The sequence below is a fragment of the Sceloporus occidentalis genome, unplaced genomic scaffold (assembly GCF_023333645.1).
Source record: "Sceloporus occidentalis isolate IW3139 unplaced genomic scaffold, rSceOcc1.0.p SCAF_1, whole genome shotgun sequence".
Taxonomy (NCBI): domain Eukaryota; kingdom Metazoa; phylum Chordata; class Lepidosauria; order Squamata; family Phrynosomatidae; genus Sceloporus; species Sceloporus occidentalis.
The window spans coordinates 213,717,810-213,740,730 of NW_028316981.1; the positions used below are offsets into that span (position 1 = coordinate 213,717,810).

Genomic DNA, 22,921 nt, shown 5'->3' on the forward strand with positions numbered 1-22,921 from the left:
TGACTGCATTATTATTGTAACTGATGATATTGTAAGTTTTAACGTAATTACTACTGTATAGTATTTTATTGAACATTTCCTGTATTGTCATGTATTATTTATAAGTATTATGCTATTATTTCTTAGATTGTACGCCATGGGCAGATTTACTCTTATCTATTTTATTGTTTGTATGTACAGCGCTGTGCAAATTTACAGCACTATATAAATAAAGATTAACAACAACAACAACAACAACCACCGAACTGTTTTGTATGCATTTTATGAGCTGTAATCCTACCTTGATCTACCTGAGAGAGGCAGGAAAATACAAATTATTATTATTATTATTATTATTATTATTATTATCCCACACTGTTTTAGGGAAGCAGCCTCAAGGAGATATACCCCTCCCCAAGATAACAACTCACAACTGGTATAGAAAGCCACTGCTTGTTCCGATTGGGGCACCCCTGGTGACTTTTATAAAGTTGCTCACCACAGCCCTGTTCATCTGCATCATCAGCACAGTCAAGACTCCCATCACAAATCCAACTCTCAGGCACACAACGTGTGTTGTTATCACACCGTAGGGCACACTCTGGCGTTGGCTTCCAGCAATCTGATTCATCGGAGCCGTCGGGACAATGCCATACTCCATCACAATTGTATCTCTCATGAATACATTTGTTGCTACTCTTACATTTGAAGATTCCTATACGAAAGATAGAAAGAACAAATAGGTTCAATAGTCAGGACTTTCTGGATTCAACAAGGCTAGAAAAGGCAAGTAGGTGCTTTGCATTTTGAAACAGAAGCACCGCTGACAGATATGTTACAAAAGTGTTTCTGCAGGGGAAGAGGCAATGTCTGCTTGCACAGTTGTAGCAACCGTATATACTTACAATCTCACGTGTAAGTCTATATCAATCTCACATGTAAGTCTAGGGCAAGTTTTGGGGCCAAAACTATGAATTTTGATATATCCCGTGGGTAAGTCAAGGGTAATTCTTAGAGCCATGTAACAAAGGATCTAGAGCAGTGATTCTCAAAGTGGGCAGTATACCCCTCCAGGGGTGGTTGAAAGATTCAGGAGGGCAGTGTCAGAGTTAGCACCCAGAATCCCAGACAATCAACCAGTCAGTTTGATTGATATAATCAACAGCACTTTATTGATAGATCCAGAATCAGACATGTGCCTCACTCAGCTTCTTAGCTGAGACTAACCACACCCCTCCCACAGACAAAGTAACAGAATTCCCAAAAGCCAAAATCCCCTCCCATGCAGAAACCCGTCAAGCGAAGCCCCTCCTGGTTCCCACAGAACTGAAAGCACATTCCCCGCTCAGAGAGCCAGGCCCTCAAGGCCACCCGATAAGACACCTGGCCCTGCTATGCACTAAACATCACTATCTACATTTCTAACTGCAACTAAAGCCCCATCATCCCCAACTACTATACTACAACACTAACCACTATCTGGTAGAATACTAACAGGATTCTAACAGTCAGCCCCCCTGAAAAGAAAACCCCCTCCCCCCCAATGGCAGAAGCACAGGAAAGTAAGAAATCAAGTCACAGAGGAAAGAGAAGGCTTGTCAGGGTACTGTGCATGAAAACGAGCCACCAAATCAGGCGCATTAACATGAGCAACAGAAACCCATTCATCATGATCAACAGGAAAATGCTTCCAGCGTATAAGATACTGGAGTTTGCCCTTATGCACTCTAGAGTCCAGAACTTTAGCAACTTCGAAATGTTGTTGCCCATCAATCATCATAGGCAAAGGTTGAGAGTCAGTAGTCTTCCAACGACCCGTGCTCCGATCTGGCTTCAACAACCTAAAATGAAAAACGGGGTGAAGATGACGGTAGGACTTGGGAAGAATGAGCTCAGCAGTGACATCATTTACCAGTCTCTTAACAGGAAAAGGCCCAATGAATTTGGGACCCAACTTCTTAGAGGAAAACCTGGACTTTAAATTCTTAGTGGACAGGTACACCATGTCCCCAGGCTTAATGTCCCAACCGTCTGACCTTTTCCTGTCCGCATATTTTTTGTATTGACGCTTGGCGTCTTGCAATGCCTTAGTAATCATAGGCCAGGCCCCCTTGACTTTCTCAGACCATTGAGTCACTGAAACAGGGTCAGACTTTTCAGCAGGCAATGCAGGCAGCAGCTTTGGCTCAAACCCATAGTTAATCAAAAAAGGAGATTGTCCAGTACTTCTATGAACAGCACTGTTAAAAGCCACCTCAGCATGAGGGAGTAAGTCATACCAATCGTCCTGCAGGTAATTAGTGTAAGACCGAAGGTACCTCTCAAGCGCCATGTTCGTTTTCTCACATTGTCCATCAGTCTCGGGGTGATAGGCTGTGCTAAGCGCTAACTGAACCCCCAATTTCTTCTGTAACACCCTCCAAAACTTAGAGGTGAAGGTACTGCCTCTATCTGAGATTATTCTATCCGGCAAACCGTGATATTTGTATATATGGGAAATAAACAGGTCAGCTAGTTTAGAAGCCGAGGGCATCCCTTTACAAGCCACATAATGCGTCTGTTTAGAAAATAAGTCCACCACCACCCAAATGGTGTCTCTGCCCTTACTTGGTGGCAAATCAGTTATAAAGTCCATAGCAATGTGTTTCCATGGTGTATCAGGCGTGGGCAAAGGGTGAAGTAAACCTCTAGGCTTGCCCACCACAGGCTTGGCCCTAGCACAAACAGGGCAACTCTTTACATAAGCATCAACATCAGCACGCACACCCTCCCACCAATAGGTGTTGCGCAGCTTGTGCCAAGTTTTTAAATAACCCCAATGTCCAGCAGCTTTAGAATTATGGCACAGCTTCAAAATGTCTTCTCTCATGGAAGCTGGGACATAGACCTTAGAACCTTTTACCCACAGGCCCTGAGCATTACGAGACAATAAGTCCTTGTGGTGCAGTAGCCAGTCATCGGCATCTGCCACCTGCTGGATTCGTAGCAGCATGTCATCCAACTGAACTTCAGACTTAGCCTGTGTAGGAGGAGGAATCAAAGCTTTGGCTTTACTGCGAGTAATCACAGCCAAGCCCAGCTGTTCAGGAGAAAAGATAGTTTCCAGCGGGATTGCATCCTTCCCCTCATGTTGTGGCAATCTAGACAGTGCATCAGCCAAAATGTTTTGGCGCCCAGGGAAGAATTTTAGCTTGAACTTGTATTTATAAAAGTCCTTGGCCCACCTCCTCTGTTTGGGGGTCAGCTTTCGGAGAGTTTGCAATGCCTCCAGGTTCCTGTGGTCAGACCACACTTCGAAAGGTTGTGGCGCCCCCTCTAAGAATTGTCGCCAACTTTCTAAGGCGTGTTTAATGGCATAGGCCTCCTTCTCCCAACAAGGCCAAGTTATTTCAGCCTTCTGGAACCTCCTAGACAGGTAAGCACATGGCCTAAGTTTGTCCTCATTGTCCCTTTGCAACAATACTGCGCCCATAGCAAAGTCACTGGCATCTACTTGCACAACAAAAGGTTTATCTGGGTCTGGGTGAAGCAAAATGGGTTCAGTACTGAACAACAGCTTTAACTGGTCAAAGGCCCGCTGGCACTCCTCAGACCACAGAATTGGAGTAGAAGGTTTGGGCACTTTGCCTCCTTTTGGCGCCACCTCCCCCCCTTTCTTCTCCAAAGACTTAGTTTTAAGCAGGTCAGTTATGGGCAAGGCAATTTTGGCAAAATCAGGAATGAATTGTCTGTAAAAGTTGGCAAAGCCCAAAAACTTTTGAACATCTTTGCGGTTCCTTGGTGGCGCCCAATCTAATACAGTTTGCACTTTAGCAGGATCCATTTCTATGCCCTGGTTAGAAACTCTATACCCCAAAAAGTCCAGTCTTTCTGTGTGGAAATGACATTTAGACAGTTTTACATACAGTTGATTATCCAAAAGTCTCTTAAGTACCTCTCGGACCAACTTAATGTGGCTATCCAAGTCTTTGGAGTAAATAAGCACATCATCCAGATATACTAGGACCCCCTCGAACAATAGGTCATGTAGTACCTTGTTAATATGCCTCATGAAAATCCCAGGGGCCCCCGATAAACCAAAAGGAAGAACCAGGTACTCAAATGCCCCCAGGGGGCAATTAAATGCAGTCTTGTATTCATCCCCCTCTTTGATGCGAACACGGTAGTAAGCATCCCTCAAATCCAGCTTGGTAAAAATCTTGCCTGTGACCAACCGTCCCAGCATGTCTTTCATCAAAGGCAAGGGGTATTTGTTGGTACTACAAATCCCATTCAAGTTACGATAGTCTGTGACCAACCGTAAAGAGCCATCCTTCTTTTCCCTGAAAAAGACAGGGGCAGCAAACGTCGAAGTGGATGGCCTAATGAACCCCCGGGCCAAGTTCTTCTCAATAAACTCCTTTAAGGTGGTAAGTTCCCTTGGGGTCATCAAGTACAACTTAGGCTTAGGCAGCGGCGCCCCCGGCTCTATTTCAATGGCGCAATCCGTCTCTCTATGTGGAGGCAGCACATCACACTCCTTAGCTTCAAAAACCCCCTGCAAATCTTGATAGCACTGAGGGAAGGAAACTGCTCCCTCCCCAACACAGTCTATTATTCCATCTCCTTGTACAGTCTCTAAATGGGCAGCCACCTCCTTTGGAGTCAATCCCGGGCGTGGCACCGGCGGGAGGAGAGGAGGAAGCACAATAGCCTGGTCAAGGCAATGCTCTCTGCAGACTGGATCATCAAAAATTAATTGTCTGTCCCTCCATCTTAAAGAGGGGTTGTGGTGATGCAACCAGTCAATTCCCAGCATCAAATGGTAGTTGTAGGTGGGCCCCACCACCAGTTGGAGTTGTTCCCAATGGTCTGCCACCCCAAGCCACACAGGGGCGGTTTTCCTCTCGGCTGCTTGCCCACCCATCAAAGACCCATCCATCTGCGTGAAGGGTATGGGCTCCTGCAAGGGGTGAGTTGCAATGTCCAAACTGCTGACCACAGCAGGGTTTATTAAGCACCTGGTGCACCCACAGTCAATGGCCGCAATTAGTTGCATGGCCTTTTTCTTTGGCCCCACCATCAAAGTCACAGTCAATGAAAATAGGGGGACACCCCCACTCACCATTCGCACGCGGCTCTCAGTTCCATCAGCCCGCCTTTCGCCGCTTTCTAAGGCAGGCTCTGGTAGTTTAAAGGCCCCTCCTCAGGCTCCGAACTTCCACTGTCTGTCCAGACTTCTGATTCCCCTTCCTCTGCTGCTTGCAGGCTGCGATCAGCTGGGGTCTTCTTCTCTGGCTTGCCTTTTCCCCCTTTCGCCGCTTTGCCAGGGGGGGTCTGCAGGGGGTTGGGTTTCCTCTCTTGGCCTTTGTCAGGACAGGCTGCAATTAAGTGGCCTTTATTGCCACACTTCAGACACAGGCCCAGCCTGCGCCTTCTCTCCCACTCGCTCTCCGCAGAGCTTCCTTGCCCTTTAGCTTTCGGTGCTGGGGCCCTGTTTCCCTTCCCTTTGGAATCTTTTACTCTCCTCTGAGACAGCATCTTGACCTCCTGCTGAATGGCCTCTGCCTCTCCAGCCAATCTAATCCACTCCATCGCGGTGGGGGGTTGCCTCTGGTGAGAGCCCATCTCACAATCTCAGGACGCAGTCCCTCTTTAAAATACTGAATCTTCATGCCCTCTGTGCAGTCAGGCACTTGGGCCACTAATCTCCTGAACTCCATTGCATATTCAGACACCAACCTGGATCCCTGATCCAAAGCCTTAAGTTCAGCCAGGGCAATGCTAGCCCGAAAGGGATCTTCAAATCTGGCCCTTAGAGCTCTCATAAACTCTGCTAGGCTTCTCAGCTCAGCGCCCTGGCAGTCGTATAGCTGCACCAGCCAGTTCGCAGCCTCCCCCTTGAGGTGTCTAGCCACACACTTTACTTTGGCTGTCTCATTGGGGAAGGTGGGTCCCCACTCCTCCATGTGGTCTGCCACTTGCGATAGGAAGTAAGGCAGTGTATGGGGATCCCCATCAAACTTGACTCCCAGCCTCCTGGCTTGGGCCTCTTGCGCTCTATCTTGGGGGGGTGCCGCCGGTGGGAGACCCTGGGGCAAAGCCTCTTCCTCCCCAGCTCCTGCGCCAGCTCCAGCCCCTGGGGGCAGCACTGCTGGGGCAGGGGCCGGTCCTGCACCTGCTCCTGCTCCCCCTCCTCCTTCACCCGTGAGCCGTTGGAGGACCTCTAGGATCGTGGCCAGGGTGCCCTGGACCCCCTCCATGTCCACCGTCAGCTGTTGTACCTGCGTTTCCAAGTCGGCTTCTTCCCCAGGAGGCAGTTGCAGCGGCTGCGTGAAGCCTGTGTTCCAGTCCGACCAGCGTGCAGCATGCCTTCGCTCTTTCGTTCGGGGTGGCGCCACTGGCAGGCCAAACCACTGCCCAGGTGCCAGTGGGGTCTGCGGCAACTGCTGCCTCACCGCCCTTGGCACGGCCCAGGTTCCTCGGGCCTCCGTGTGAGTGTCCTCCACGGCCTCGGTCGTTTGGCTTTCCTTGGAGGATGCAGTTTCCTCCTTGGCCTCCTGGTCCGTCATGGTTATTGCAGAAGTTGGTGTAAGGAGTCTCAGCTAACTGTCAGAGTTAGCACCCAGAATCCCAGCCAATCAACCAGTCAGTTTGATTGATATAATCAACAGCACTTTATTGATAGATCCAGAATCAGACATGTGCCTCACTCAGCTTCTTAGCTGAGACTAACCACACCCCTCCCACAGACAAAGTAACAGAATTCCCAAAAGCCAAAATCCCCTCCCATGCAGAAACCCGTCAAGCGAAGCCCCTCCTGGTTCCCACAGAACTGAAAGCACATTCCCCGCTCAGAGAGCCAGGCCCTCAAGGCCACCCGATAAGACACCTGGCCCTGCTATGCACTAAACATCACTATCTACATTTCTAACTGCAACTAAAGCCCCATCATCCCCAACTACTATACTACAACACTAACCACTATCTGGTAGAATACTAACAGGATTCTAACAGGCAGTGAGGGGGAAAGTGGGCAGGAGGGGGTGAGGAAAAAGGGGATGGCAAGGGGGGGGGGGTTCAAACAAAGTATTGGTGTGCAAGGGGAACCAACAGCCTTTAGGACCATGGAGAGCATGAAACTGCTTTTCAGGGTCCCTTAGAACCACATGGCAGCCTCACTTATCATTTCACATGGTGGTGCCTCCTCTCTTCGCCTGCCCACACAAGCTCACTCCCTTAGCTGCATCTGTCACTGATGGTGGCAGTGGCAGCTGGGAAACTCTTTCAAGACTTGGATGAAGGATGTTGCTTATATGGCTCAGAGTGGTACCATTTTGGGACAGATGGACTGACTGGAGCAAGGAGTTGGAGAACATGGTAATAAGGGAGAAGTGGTGGCAAAAAGGAATTTTCACATTTGGGACTCTACTTAAGCTTTGCGAGCTTTGCTGGGACATGGCTGGCAGGTTGGAGCTGCTCTGTTGCTCCTGTTTTCTTTCATAGGACCGGCTGAAAGAAGAGGTAACAGAAGAAGCAATGTTTGTGTATGTGTGTGAGGGGAAGACGTGTCTCTAGTGAAGGAGAGGGAGGAGCATCTGGGGCTGATTCTTGAAAAGAGTCCTTCACCTTAGAGTGGCTCCTGTAGTTAAAATCTCTCCCTTTCCCCATCTGTGCCAGTCTCCGGTCCAGAGCATGTGCCCTCTGTAACCCTCCTACACACACACCAGCTGTGCCCATCTCCACCCAGTGAAGAAGGATTGAGAGTCCTTCCTCATCATGGAGAAGCTTCTCCCTTTGTACACGTCACCTTGGGAGCAGCAACCAAGCAGCTGGTTGACCAGCAATCGAGAGGCCTGTTGCCTGCAGTGGCCGTTGCTGGGGGGATGGCATGGGTGAGAGGTTTCTCAGTTGCTATTCGGCCAGCTTGCTCCATTGCTACTCCCAGGATGACCAGATGCAAAAAGAGTAGTGACCAATACTGGTTGTTTTGAATTTGCAGAAGAGCAGTAGACTTAATATCAAGAAATAGGCATAGGGTGAGGGACACTAGGGTTGTCACCCAACACAAAAGGGGGAAGTAAACAGAAAAAGTTTGGGGACCCCTGATCTAGAGGATGAAGCAAAGGAAAACAATTCCAAAGAACTTATAAAACTCTAGCAGGGATAACTGTTTGTGCTCACACAAGGCTGAATGAATGAAAGAGTGGAGTGGGGGGTCAGTGCTTTCAGGGCAGAATATACTCTTGACTTCACCAGGGATGGTCCTTTTTAAAATAAAAGTTAAAGTACACCCCCACTTTATGCAGGGATCTGTTCTGGACCCCTCCCTTGTGTAAGGTAAATTGAGGGTATGCTCAAGCCCCATTTGTTTGAATGGGGCACAGCCCCAAAGCACGCAGTGCAGAGTGTCCCCATTCACCATATTAGGGCTCGCCATCCATGTGACTTCAGGTCCACGTATGGTGAGCCCACGTACGGTGTGGGTGCACTGTACTTACATTTTCCTGTGCATAAGTCAACTGAGGATTTTGGGGGGTCAATTTTTTTGTCTAAAATCTCTATACAGTAGAGTCTCGATTATCCAACAAACGGGTGGGCTGATAGTCAGATAGCTGAAAATATTGGTTAATCTGGAGGGTCCAAGAAAAGCCTTGAAATTACTGTGAATTGCAAATGTATTGAAGTTTTATTGCAGTAACAGTAAAAGTAACGTTGCAGTAACATTACAGTAACAACGTTGGGGTTTTTTTTTTTGGTTTGGGGGCATGTCTGGGGTTGCAAAAATGCCTACAGCCATGCCCCCAAGAAGCCGTGATGTCGGATAATCTGGAATGTCAGATGATCGAAGGACAGATAATTGAGACTCTACTGTATATATGATATCCTGTCCACTTAAGTTCCAGAAAGAATCCTAACTCTATGCTTGTAGTAGGGAATCTGCAATCCTCCAAATGTTGCTGAACTTCAGCTCCCATTAACCCTAACCAACATAGCTAATGATAAACAATACTGGGAGGTGCAGTCCAACATAATCTGGAGGATAGCACAATTCCTAGTCCGATTCTTTTAGAACACTGAATGCAGGCTTTGGAGCTGAACTCTCAAAGGCATACAAAGGTTACGGTGGTGAAGGTAGTAACTGTCATTCACAGATAACATGATTTAAGATATTCTCATACCATTGATGGCTATTGTGCCACAGAGCACCATGTTTCCATGCTAAAGCTTAGGGAGAATAGACAGAACATTACTGTCACTGCTTCAGTGTTCTCATAAGAATGATGATGTATCACCATCCGCAGGTCTATTTTAAGAAATCAGCAACTTGTCAGTTGATTTTATTTCACACTGTCTAGCAAATCCCACACCACCACTATACTCTGATATCCTAAAAACTGCTAAAACACATTTTGTCAGCTCTTTAATCTTAACTCATGTTTTATTGTATATATTCATATGCAAGTCTAGACATTTTAGTCAAAAATTGACTCAAAGAACCTGAGTCAACTTATCCACTGGTCAGTGTTAATACTGCACCCGAAGTGATATTCAGGGTAGCAAAGTTCTGTTACATTATATGTAAACTTCGATCCCAAATGGTAAACGGGAACTAATATAGGCAAACCAGTAAACCTGTTAGATTAAGATCTCCAGGTAAAGAACCTGAGAGGTTTTGAAGTTCGGCCTCGGTCTTGCCCGAGTTTAATGATTGTTAACCAACATTGAGATTATAATATTTCAGATTCTGGATATACTCGTCTTCTACCAGCAAGATTGCTATTTTATTTTGCTTATGTCTTAAAATCTGAGTATATTACAGACATAAAGATAATGTAAGTGTATTGAAAGTAATGAAGTTAATTATGTGTAACTCGTATGATCTTAGGCTAATTTCAGGAGAAATGGTGATTAGCACCAGATTTGCTGAAATTATTTTGAAGTGTAAAGAGTTTTATTATGATTTTAAATGAATGTACAAGTGAACGATGTGATTGTTTTTATATCCGAGTGCAAAACCTGTAAAATTTTCAGTGTCTTTTGCTACAATTCTGTGATTACTGGTCAATGACCGAATAAATTTTATGATGATGATGATGATGACTGCACTTAAAATCTTTTCCCAAAAAATAAAAATAAAAAATGAACCATCCCCTGGTGAATGGTGAGAGCTTAATCCTCCCTTGGAGCACTTAAAAGAAGGACCAACCCCCTTTACTCTCTCATCCATCCAGCCTTTAGGGTGAGCACAGATATGCTTGAATTTTGAAAATTCTTTGGCACTGTTTTCCTTTGCTTCATCCTTTACATCCTTTATTACATGCCCCTAAATTTCATCTTCAATTTATCCATGGGTCATATCAAAATCCAAAAAAACCTGCACTCGACTTATACATGAGGTCAGCTTATAGCCAAATATATACTGGTACAGTTGGCCCTTCACATTTGCAGCTTTGACTTCTGTGGATTTGATTAATATATTTTCTCTAGGAATCTCTAGGTCCTTCTCTTATTAAACTGATCTCAATATGAACAAAAGCATCTACTACCTAGTGATCACACTAGGAAAAAGGTGATTTCAGCCACTGAAGTTGGCCTGCAGTGGCCTGATGTTAGTCCAACAGCTTGTCTAAGTTAAGCCCCTCATCTCATAGGGTAGGAGGTGCTCCAACTGCAGTCCATGGAGTACTATATGGTTTTATTGGGCAATATACTCCCTTTGCCATTTTCTGATCAGAACAAAACCTAATTATCCTACACCACCAAATGTATTTTGCTTGCACTATTGGCATATGGCATGCAAGAGTTTAATACCTGGTCTATTACAGTATTCAGGACAGCCATCCTCATCAGACCCATCTGTACAGTCGTTCTCTCCATCACAGATGTATTCAAAAGACACACACTCTTTTCCATCTCGGCAAGCTGCTTCTGCCCATCCACAAAACACAGTTGTCAAGAACGTAGTCTTGGTTGTATGTGTACTAGTTAGCATTGTTGTAGTAGACTTAATGGTAGTTGAGCGTACTGCTTTTGTAGATACCGTCCGTGGCACTGCTTTAGTACTAGTGGTAGTAGGAGGTGATGATACAACAGTAGGCTTTGTTGCAGGAATGACAGGCTTTGTTGCAGGAATGGTAGGTTTTGTTGCAAGAACAGGTTGTGCTACAACTACAAAATATAATAAAATTCCAATAGTAAGTTACCATATTACTGTCCCCAACACATCAGTATTCGTGCAATCATATTCAGCATTTAATATTTATGAGAAGCAATAGAGGATTTGCTTTAAATTTTAGAAAAGATGTGGTCAATGATTTTGCTGATATGCCCCATCATTGGATAGTGGTGCTGTAGTCTATTACTGCAGATGGTCTTCAGCCCTAATGCCTCATGAATTTGCCTCTGGTCCACTGATTCCTTGCTAAGTTTTTGCCCATGACATGAAAAACAAGTAGGCATATATTATATACCTTAGCAAATCTTACCAGACCTTTCTGTTTAAGCTGGTGTAAAAGGCCTTAAATCATACCCGAACACTCAGGGCTTTAGTTATTTTCCTCCAGAAAACTCCCAGTAGGTGCCAGATTCAAGCTGTTTCCTCTATTGTCTCAAGAACATTTGCCTTTTCTTTCCAACATAGACCTACAAAGTGCTGTCCTTTCCCCGTCCTTTCCCTCCTTCCTCCCTCTTACTGCAACTGGACCAGGGTAGGCTTCAAGACCCCAAAGACCTGACAGCCCTATGCCCAGCTGTACAGTGAGACTGGCACTGCAGAATTTGATTATATAGGAAGCTGCCTGATATTAAGTCAGACTTTCCTGTCCAATATTGGTACCCCAAATGAAGCAGCTTTCCAAGAAAATTTTGTCAGATTATCACCTGCCCCTGATGTTTTAAAGTGGAGATACTATGGATTCTCCCTGGGGCAATGTGCATGGAAGGTATGGCCTGCAGGTCTGTCCATGAAACACTTGAATGTAGTGAACAGCATCCACTATCTTAGCTATTTCTTGCACTGTAATTTGGAAGGTGGGCCACTTCTATGGGACCAGAATAGCAGAAGATTAGACCCAAGGGTCTATCTTGTCCATCTGTGGCCAGTCCTAAGCTGAAAGAAGCCAACAGGTAGGGCACATAATACCCTCCCCCCAATAGTGCTCTCCCTGCATCTAACCTGAGAGGCTCCACTCAACTTGTCATAGCTGACATCCACCAATTTTCCCTTCCATGAATTCATCTGGTCCTTTTTAGGAACCACCATTTCCAGTAAGCATTGCTGCATGTCATAATGAATTTCAAGATTTAAATGCTCAGCTATTTGCTTTCTGAGTGGCTCATTTCACAAGTCGTGCCCTCTTCTCCTGTACAGCAGAGCTTAGAAATGAGCCACAACTTGACCTGTATCATATTATTGTTGGGGGCAGGCTTCTGGTCTAAGAAATAATGCTGCTCCCTGAATATTGGGTTTTTAGTAAGGGACTGGAGACCATTTTGGTATTTATGTGCTTTTTTAAAGAAAAGAAAAAAGTTAAATTAAGCAACAAATTACTTATTGAAATGTGGAAAAAGTAACCAGAACAAATTACTTTTTAAATGCAGCATTCCACACTCTGTTGCAGACTCAGCACTTGTAAAGTGAAATGGAGGCAGGTGTGCTCAAGCCAAAAGCAGCAAGCCACAGAAGAGAGTGGTGACAGAAAATCATTTTCTTACAGCAAAGTTTGGACTTAGTTGTAAGCTGGATATATTAAAAACAGGGGCATGAAACCCTGCCCTGTATATGTAGTTGCACTGGATGTCCCAGCAGCTCCAATCAAGAGTGAGGGATAATAGGGATGCCATCCATAAGCATGCAGATTATACAGATCAAGTGAGTATGCAGAAGAGATTCCTATTAAAACATATATAAGTGACACCATTAACATCTACTAACATTCAAGTGACTAGCCTAGAAATAAATCACAATGTAAGTTCATCTTACCAGTCCTCAAAGTTGTGTTAAATAACACCATTGCTTTATGTACATTAGCTGCTTGAACAATAGAGGGCTCCATCGATCTTCTGTTCCAGACGTTAAGCACTGTTTCCTTGAATGTCACCAGGTAAGGCCCATAAGCAGCTGCCACTCCCTGGCTCCATCTGTCCATCAGATTGTATGTTCTGTGTGTGATGAGATTCAATGCTCTGAGCACTGTGAAGGAGTGTAGCAGATGGTACTCACTATCTTGGTTAAAAGTATTTAATAAATAAACATATATGCACACCACTCAATGACAGCATTTTCTAATTCCTAGCAAAGTTGAACTGAGCAGACCAACAGCTCTAGTGTTAACATACTGATGCCTTAACAAGTTGTCTTATCTTCAGCATTATGCTGTGAAAATACCACACAGTAAAGGGAGGTTTCGATGAGGTTTAGATTTGGGCTGTGGGTAGAGGCCCTACTCTTCATTTAGAAATAAGATCTTTTCAGAAGGAAAGGTTCTATTAAAGCCAATCTAGAGTTCTCCTGATGTACCAGACTACAAATCCCAACATAGCCCTTGGTATCAGATTGCAGAATGATTCCATATACCAACCGTTAGAGTATTTGAGCTGCCTTTACGTTTTAGCTTTCACCACATTTAAATTAAGGACATAGCTGTGTTAGTCTGGAAAATTTGTCTGCAAAGGGATCTTGTGGCACCTTTGAGACTAACCAAAAAAAGCTGGTAGCATGAGCTTTTGAGACTTGAGCCTAATTTCTCAGATGCATGTTTAAATCAGTTAAACCTTGAAGCTATAATATGCACCATGAGTTATGGCTCCCCTAATCCAATAAAGACAAATAATGTTTGCATCTGCTAAAGAAAGCAGCTCTCTTTTCTTATCAGACGCATGGACATTAAAGTGGGACCATTCTAAGATCTTCTTACTATATATAACTTGCAAACATCAAGTTGGATAACTGGAATACAGTCTACTTTATATGGTTACAGTAAGCCCTCTTTATCCATGGATTTTTTTATCCACGGATTCAAACACCCACAGCTTGGAAATACTTTAAAAATATCCAAATTTCCATAGGCAAGCCTTGATTGTGCCCTTTTATGTAAGGGGCACCATTTTACTATGCCATTTTATTGAATGGGACTTTAGCATCCACAGATTTTGGCATCCACGGGAGGTCCTGGAACCAAACCCCAGTGGATACCATGGGCCCACGTACTTGTTTTGTGCCTTTGAGTCATTTCTGACTTATGGCAACCCTAAGGTGAACCTTTTACAGAGTTTTCTTGGCATTTGTTCAGAGGGGGTTTTCTCTGAGGCTGAGAGAATGTGACTTGCATAAGGTTCATGGCTGATAGGATATTTAAACCCTAGTCTTCCATAGCCCTAGTGCAACAGTGAAACCACTGGCTCTCATAAGGTTATTAATTTAATAATATTTTCTACAGATCCAGCTTAAAGACCGGTTGCCTTTAAATCTCAGGAATGTCAACTCTTTATTTCTATTCTTATAGCTTTGTTTCATGGAGAATCCAGTGCACACATCACAGGCATAACTTCTTTAGCTAGTTGCATGCCTGGATTAGAGATGTGAAAACTCAAGGAAGAAAAGTTTTTTCTAGAAAAAAATGAAAATAATTGAATTGCTGGATTAAAATAATAAAATGTTTTAAGACAAAGTGCTTGTATAGACACTCTCCCAAAATTATTTCTAAAACTATGTAAGTGAACAACTTTTATATAAGACTATGTAAAGCATCTCACATCATTGCAATTTGTGGTCTTGGCTTCCTTTTTCAGGAATGCATGCCTTTGGTTTGCTTGGCGCTATTGAAGACTAGAGGGAACAAAATAATTTTCTCTTTTTTATTAATATTGTGGGTTTCTTCTTTTTATTGTTTTGTTCTCTGCTACTGATATGCTGTCAAAAACAGACATTCCCTGCAGTATGGGAATTCCTAACAGTTCATGACTCTGAAGTTCCATTTGCAACAAAACACAAATTCACGATCTAATTATTGCCTTTTAATAAACCAAACAAAATAGTTTTATGTTAAACTGAACTATAGACTTTGGTTTAATACTAAAGTTATGGTACAATGATACACTTAAAGGTGCTGAAGTAAAAACCTGACTTTCAATCGCCAAAGGGTACTATTATCACATGTTCTCGGTTTTTTCTGAAATTTTCATTTTTTCTCCAGAACTGGAGAAAAGCAGGTTTTTTCCCAATGGCTTCAAATCTTTTGGAAATTTTTTACCTCTAACCCAGATACGAAATGAATGTTCCAATGGACTGAAGGTCATTACAGACTTGTCTTAAATCATTTCGTAAGGCAGCCCCATGTTTTGTTCCAAATTGTAAAGTGTTAATACAAGTAGTATACTAATGACAAGCAAGAGAAAACCTGTTATCAGAGCCCAGGTTTTGCCACAGTAAAGTTTATTAACAGCTAATGGAAACTGGCCAGCGTGGTGTAGTGCTTTGAGTGTTGAGACTAGGGCTCTGGAGATCAGGGTTTGAATCCCGGCTCGGCCATGGAAACCCACTGGGTGACCTTGGGCAAGTCCCATTCTCTCAACTTCAGAGGATGGCAATGACACCCCCACCCCCCCGAAGAAACATGCCAAGAAACCCCATGATAGCTCCACCTTAGGGTCACCATATGTCAGAAACAACTTGAAGGCAGACAACAGAGCTGGCCACAGAGCTGCTAAATAGGCAAAGAATCTTTCAGCATTTCTACCTGTCAGCAACTGCCCACTCTGTTTGGGTCAGTAAACAACAACAGCAGCAACAGGAATGAGAAGCTATACAGTTTAAACAAGTATGTCCCCAAAGGAAAGACACATTACCCATTTCTTTGGAAGTCCAGAGGAAGTTGCACGAGCTTAAGTCCAAGGCTATTAGGGTATCTTCTGCCCAAGTTTCATTCCACACTTCTTTGATATCCCTACCATGAAGGTCCATCCTTTGAAGAGGTTTGCCACTTTCCAGCCAGTAGAGGGACGCTCTTTGCCAGTCTAGGAATAGGTTCCTTATAACACCATTGGTTGCCACTTGATAGAGGATCTTGGTAATCATGCCAGCAAAGCTAGTAACTTTGATCTGAGTTCTGTTACATGTCAGCCAGTAGAGGTCTCCAGAAGGTATATCAACAGTTGCTGCACAAACTAGAAGGAAAGAAAGCAGTAAATACTCATCTTATCATCCTCCTTTTTAATCCTCAGCTAGATACGCAGGGATCAGTTCTAGGATTATCCTTACTAAACAGTTTTTTTGCTTTTAGTATCAACACCACACCTCCAATTCAGTTTTAGAGCTTGGAAAAGTTACTGTTTTGGACTTGAACTTCTAGGCCCCACCCAACAACCCACAATTAAATTAGTTGGCAGAATTCTGACTTTCTGAAAATTATAGTCCAAAAAGTAGCTGTTCCAAACCATGTTCAGTTTCACCCAGTAGGCCATATATCTCTTTACCTGACATTTGCTGACCCAAGCTTGCAGCCTGAAGGCAAATGGACCACTTGTAGGGGAAGAAGCAGAAACTGTAACTCTACACTCAAGATTATGCCCCCATCCCTTGTACGAACTCCTCCATCAATATGTACTCTTTCTCTCCTACTTCAAGACCCTTCTGCTGACTACAGAGCTGCTAAATAGGCAAGGAAGCTTTTAGCATTCCCACCTGCCAGAAACTGCCCATTTCCTTTGGGTCAGTAAATCAGTCTTTCTGTATTTTAACAGAAAGCTTTATTTCAGAAACCAAAGAAGGTAACAGTATGACTTCTACAGACAAAACTACCATAATCCCCAGACACCTACATGGTGTTAGCAATGTGCATGACCCATAAACTCATGCCCTCCTCCATTTGTTCACAAACCAAACATTTTTGCAACCAGTGTTATTTAGCTCCTGCTTTTCCCCCACACATCTCTCCTAAGCCCATTCAACTTGCTCATACAGCTGACCTTAGTGGATCCTGGTGCTACCAGCTTCCTTCATCCATCTGTTCATTGTCTAGCTGAGCAATTATTTTACATAGCACAGATACTACAAACCCTGTTGACCTTACCAGCAAACTCCCTCTTCCATTCTTATGCAGTTCTACAGGTCATTGACAGTATACACAATGATAAAGCAAGCAGAAAATAAAGCAGCAGACAGCATACTCCAGTTAATTTCATGGCCGGATCTGTCAGATTTCTAACACCATCCTGTCTTTCCCACTATCAGCTTCAAAGGCAAATCTACTAACTAGCAGCAATTATGATGCTGTCTTGTTATCAGTTTATTATGCAGGACTGACCTAGATGGATTACTCTAGCACAAACTCTCAAATCTCAGCCATCACATATCTTTCTAACTCAACCAGAAGAAATGTTTTAAAATTTAACTACCTTTAGCAGATGCTTTAGCACTGAGATAAGGCCCCTCTTAAAGAACAATAATCAAGCCTATCCAAGATAGAGAAAGCAGACTGCTTCCAGTCCCCTGCATTTTAGACAGTGGTTTAAGATAATCAGTACTAAGTCCATGTATATGTTTGTTTGTCAATAAAACCATTTCTCAATTCTATATTTTCAGGCTTATGGTACTTCTATACATTGGCCCACTGGCTTCTACCTGCTTTCCTGTCATCCAGCTGGAAATTCTCATACAGGTACAAATTCCATAAGAAATTTGTCCTTTTAAGATACTACATACAATTTTTAAATATGAAGTTGCATCAGATATTGAAATAACAACTCTAGTTTTTGTTTTGTTTTTTTGGTAAAGTGCAGCGTTATGGTTAGATTTCTTTTTCCTTAGCATCTTGCTTTCCACACTGTTTTAGGAAACTCTTTTTGTCAATCGGGTAAACTGTTAGCTTTCCATAACGCTAAACAATTCTCTTAATTCCCATTTGTTGTTCTACTATTAGAAAGAAGTAATGTTAGGAAGTGGCTTAAGTTCTTATATTTCTTTTTTATACCAATACGCAGCAGTTCACCTGGTGAGTCAGTAGGAATTATGAGCTTTGTCCTTGTCTCTTTATGGAAGCGCATCAGTTCTCTCTTGGCATTAGTCCAGTAGATTAATCCCCTGCTCCAGTCCATGTCCTGGAAGTCAATGTTTTCTGGCCACTCCAGCATCAGTTGAGGTTGCTGTGTCAGTCCCTCGAGCCCAACTGGCAGCCAGTAGATTTGATTAGCAGTTGAATACAAGACATTCAGTTCTATGGAAGAGAACAAGTATTGAACAAAGCAGTTTTGGTTCTAGCCTTATATTAATTGCTACCTATCAGAGCTCAATGTTTGACTAACTCAGTATTGTTCAACCTATGTACTGCTCCGCCCAGGTAAGAAAACAAGTATGGACTTCAGTAGCCATCTAAACATGCTCTAGAGTTGCCACCTTATTGTAACTGTTATGTGCTTCTCTGAACAGAGATGCAAACTCATAGGCAATGCACAAAAAGTGCTGGATGATCAGAGACAACTTGAAGAGATTGTTCATGAAAACAGACCACAGAAAGGCATCTAATTACAGTCCCATTTTTTAAAAAACGTGTCAACCAACTTGATAACAGGTCATCTTGGCTGGAATTCGCCAGTCTAGTTTCCAAGTTTCCAAGCCATTGTATTCCCCATCACCATGTAAGGGGCTGAACAGTGAAGAAAGCAGATAAGAGGAAAATCAACTCATTTGAACTGTAGTGTTGGAGAAGAGTGCTGAGGATACTGTAGACAGCCAAGAGACAGCAAATGAGTCTTTGAACAGATCAAGCCTGAAATCTCCCTGGAAGCCAAGATGATCAAAATGAGGCTGACATACTTTGGACACATCATGAGAAGGCAAGGCACAACTCATTAGAAAAGACAATAATACTAAGAGAGGTGGAGGACAGTAGAAAGAGAGGAAGACTGCATGTCAGATGGATGGACTCAATCAGGGAGGCCACAGGCATTAATTTGCAAGACCTAAGCAAAGCAATGTACAAGTGGTCTTGGAGATATCACATCCATGGGGTTGCCATGAGTCAGGAGGACAGTTCACAACCAACAACATGTTTCCATTACTATGTTTCCACAACACCACTAATTTGTTTAGTAGTTGCATAAGGTCTGACATGTGCATCCCTTTACAAATAAGCTCATCCAAAAACTGGCATTTAAGATGAATATGATTATATTCCCACCAAACAGTTCATGAGAAGATTTCTCTTATCTATGCCTCCCCAGTTTAAATGAAAGCTTAGAATCATAGAGTTGGAAGAGACTGCACGGGCCATCCAGTCCAACCCCCTGCCATGCAGGAAATCCAGATCAAAGCATCCCCAGCGCATGGCAATCTAGCCTCTGCTTAAAGACCTCCAAGGAAGGAGACTCCACTACACTCCGAGGGAGTGTGTTCCACTGTCGGACAGCCCTTACTATCAGGAAGTTCTTCCTAATGTTGAGGTGGAATCTCTTTTCCTGGAGCTTGCATCCATTGTTCCGGGTCCTGTTCTCTGAAGCAGCAGAAAACAAGCTTGCTCCCTCCTCTATATGACATCCTTTCAAATATTTAAACAGGGCTATCATATCACCTCTTAACCTTCTCTTCTCCAGGCTAAACATCCCCAGCTCCCTGAGTCGTTCCTCGTAGGGCATGGTTTCCAGACCTTTCACCATTTTAGTCGCCCTCCTCTGGACACGCTCCAGTTTCTCAATGTCCTTTTTGAATTGTGGTGCCCAGAACTGGACACAATATTCCAGGTGGGGTCTGACCAAAGTAGAATAGAGTGGGACTATTACTTCTCTTGATCTAGACACTATACTTTTATTGATGCAGCCTAAAATTGCATTGGCCTTTTTAGCTGCCGCATCGCACTGTTGACTCATGTTCAACTTGTGGTCTACTTGGACTCCCAGATCCCTTTCACATGTAGTTTCATTCAGCCAGGTGTCCCCCATCCTATATCTGTGCATTTCATTTTTCTGCCCTAAGTGCAGTACCTTACATTTCTCTGTGTTGAATTTCATTTTGTTAGCTTTGGCCCAGCTTTCTAGTCTATTCAGATCCTTTTGAATGCTGATCCTGTCCTCTGGAGTATTAGCTATTCCTCCTAATTTGGTGTCATCCGCAAATTTGATAAGTATGCTCCCAATTCTGTCATCCAGGTCATTGATAAAGATGTTGAATAGCACTGGGCCCAGGACAGAGCCCTGTGGGACCCCACTGGTCACTTCTCTCCAGGATGAAAAGGAGCCATTGTTGAGCACCCTTTGGGTTCGGCCGGTCAACCAATTACAGATCCATTTAACAGTTACTTTGTCTAGCCCACATTTTACAAGCTTATTTGCAAGAATGTCATGGGAAACCTTGTCAAAGGCCTTACTGAAATCAAGATATACTATATCCACAGCATTCCCTTTATCTACCAAGCTGGTAATTTTATCAAAGAAAGAGATCAGATTTGTCCGGCATGACTTGTTTCTCTGAAACCCATGTTGACTTTTTGTGATTATGGCATTGGCTTCTAGATATTCACAGACTCTCTGTTTAATTATCTGCTTACCTGCACATTCAGCAGAAGGCAGGAGAAAAAAGCCCTCTGGACAGGCACACTTGTACCCTTTGGGATGAACTGGTGACGGAAGGCAGATGTGACTGCATGATCCAGGAACACACACAGCTGTATTACCTAATGACCAAAATCACAAATTAGACTTCAGAAGTCCCAATATAGATAGCATTTGGATTACTTTCACACACTCTATATGAGATTGCCTTTGAATAAAGTTTCAGAAACTTCAGTTGGTCCAAAATGCTGTGGCCAGACTGTTTTCTTGGGCCTTTTACCAAGCAATATATAGCTTATTCGTTACAATAGTTTCACTGGCTACCAGTCCGTTACTAGACCTAATTCAAAATGGTCAGTATAACCTATAAGGCCCCACAATACTTGGGCCCAGCTTATCTGTGAGCTTGCTTTTTCCTACAGGAGCCTATTTGTGCTTTCAAGTGAGCAGCAATGCTACTTCTCTTCATACTTTGAGCCCCAGAAGCACTTTTGGTGTTCTGGCTTCTACCCATGAGGTTTTATTATCACCCTTCCAAAGCTGCTGCTGCTGCTATTGTGTGCCTCCAGGTCATTTCCATGAAAAATAGTTTGCCTTTGCTTCCCCTGAGGCTGAGAGAGTGTGACCTGCCCAAGGTCACCCAGTGGGTTTCATGGCCAAGCTGGAAATCGAACCCTGGTCTCCAGAGTTGCACTCCAACACTTAAATCACTATGCCACACTGTAGTGTTTACGTTGGGAAGCCTTGGTAATATAACTGAAGATGCAATATTGGTTGCCTTCAAGAATTGGAGGTATTACAAGCTACAAATAATTTCTGATTTTTATTTTTATTAGCTGGGGAGCTAATGTGGTTAAAAGGCCAACAAGAAGTTGGCTAAAGTAGTTCTGCCCATGCATTTGTGATGACATGGCTTACAAATGCATACAACATGCAATACTGAGGTGTCAGAGAAGAGGAAAGTAACTCCTGCTCCTTGGTCAGCTTTGCCCACTCTTAGCCAGAGAGACCTTTACTTACTCTGAGGCTGCTGTAACTCATGCAGCACTGTCAGCGCAGAGACAGAATGGTTCAGCAACACACTGACTCGTGGGGAGGTGTGGAACGAATAGACCAAGTGATCTTTGTCAGCCCAGAAGAACCAGTTTTCAAACACGCCAAACCCCAGAGGGTCCTGGTTTTTCAGCAGCATCTCAGGAAAAGTGTATCTGCCAGTGCCATCTGTTTTTATAGTCTCTATGGACTGGAGCAGAGCAAGGCAAGTCAGCATACAAACTTCACACAGAGAGAACTATTTTCAATAGTAATAGCTACAGCTTTTGCCAGCTTGCTTCTCCATGGCTCAGTTGTATGTTTGTGAGTGCACTTGGCCATGCCTTAACACATAACTACCCCTTCCCCAGCCTCCCCGCCCCACACACAAATTCAAATGCTCTGATACACTGTACACAGGCACACCCAAATGCTATGGCTTGTTATGTGAAAATGCACCTCCCTACACACACATTCCCCATATTGATGACAATTCAACTAGTATTAAAGTAAAGCAAATTTACAGTCCGAAGGAGACAGTGAACCAAGACTGGGCTTTGTTTCGCCAAATCAGTCATGCTTTGATGCATGCAGAGACACATAACAGTCATGCTTTGAAAGCTCACTTCAAAACTCTGTTTTCACAGCCTCCTTTGTACACAGCCTTTACATAGGGATGGGGTGTGTCTTCCAGATTGCATCTCTCATCATCATTCCTGTTGGCAATGCTGATAAATGCTAATGGGAGATGTAGTCCAATATCATCCAGAGGATGTCCTTGCCTTAAAAACATTTAAGATGCTTGCAGATGGATAAATTTAGCAAGCCATTTATACTTCTGGCTCTCAACCTTTTAATGCATTCATTCTGTTATACCATTCTTCCTGCTTACTTAACTTTGGACACTGCATTTATATTTAACGGGAGTATTCCTCTAGGGTTGTATGTAGGCCATAATGGTACTCAGGCAGAGCTTAGAACTTATTGTCTGTGAGATGGTGGGGAGGGAAAGGACATAACTCCATCAAATCTCTAGTATGAATATCTATGTTTAGCAGTTACCTATCGAACTCTTCCCCAGCAAGAGCACAGTTCCTTCCAAGGCTAAGCTGTTGACTCTCCTAGATCAGTGGTTCACAACCTTTTTGATGCCTCACACTCCTAGGAAATTTTAACGGTCGTGCCCTTTACAAAAATAATATCCCATTTGAAGATGAAGTAGACTAATTTCTCTTCTCTCTTTTTTTTTTTTTTTTTTTTTTGAACCACAAATTGAACCACATGTAATACGGTGAGTGAAGAAATTGAACTTAAAAAAATAAGCTTTTAACTCAGTGCATAAAACGCAAATTTAAATTCAGCATTATATCCTAATTTACTCAGAAAC

The 22,921-nt window shown here is 43.5% G+C and overlaps 1 protein-coding gene across 1 annotated transcript in view; it reads right to left on the reverse strand.

The window, feature by feature from the left end:
* The window catches only part of LOC149323357 (low-density lipoprotein receptor-related protein 2-like), a 74,057-nt gene that overhangs the window by 28,699 nt on the left and 22,437 nt on the right, over positions 1-22,921 (reverse strand). The window contains exons 12-18 of the mRNA XM_089539975.1: positions 21,523-21,745; positions 20,499-20,624; positions 17,949-18,173; positions 15,808-16,125; positions 12,944-13,153; positions 10,774-11,130; positions 479-694 (exon numbers count right to left, since the gene is read on the reverse strand). Of these exons, the coding sequence (XP_089396101.1) occupies positions 479-694; positions 10,774-11,130; positions 12,944-13,153; positions 15,808-16,125; positions 17,949-18,173; positions 20,499-20,624; positions 21,523-21,745 (1,675 nt within the window). The remainder of the gene's footprint in view (positions 1-478; positions 695-10,773; positions 11,131-12,943; positions 13,154-15,807; positions 16,126-17,948; positions 18,174-20,498; positions 20,625-21,522; positions 21,746-22,921) is intronic.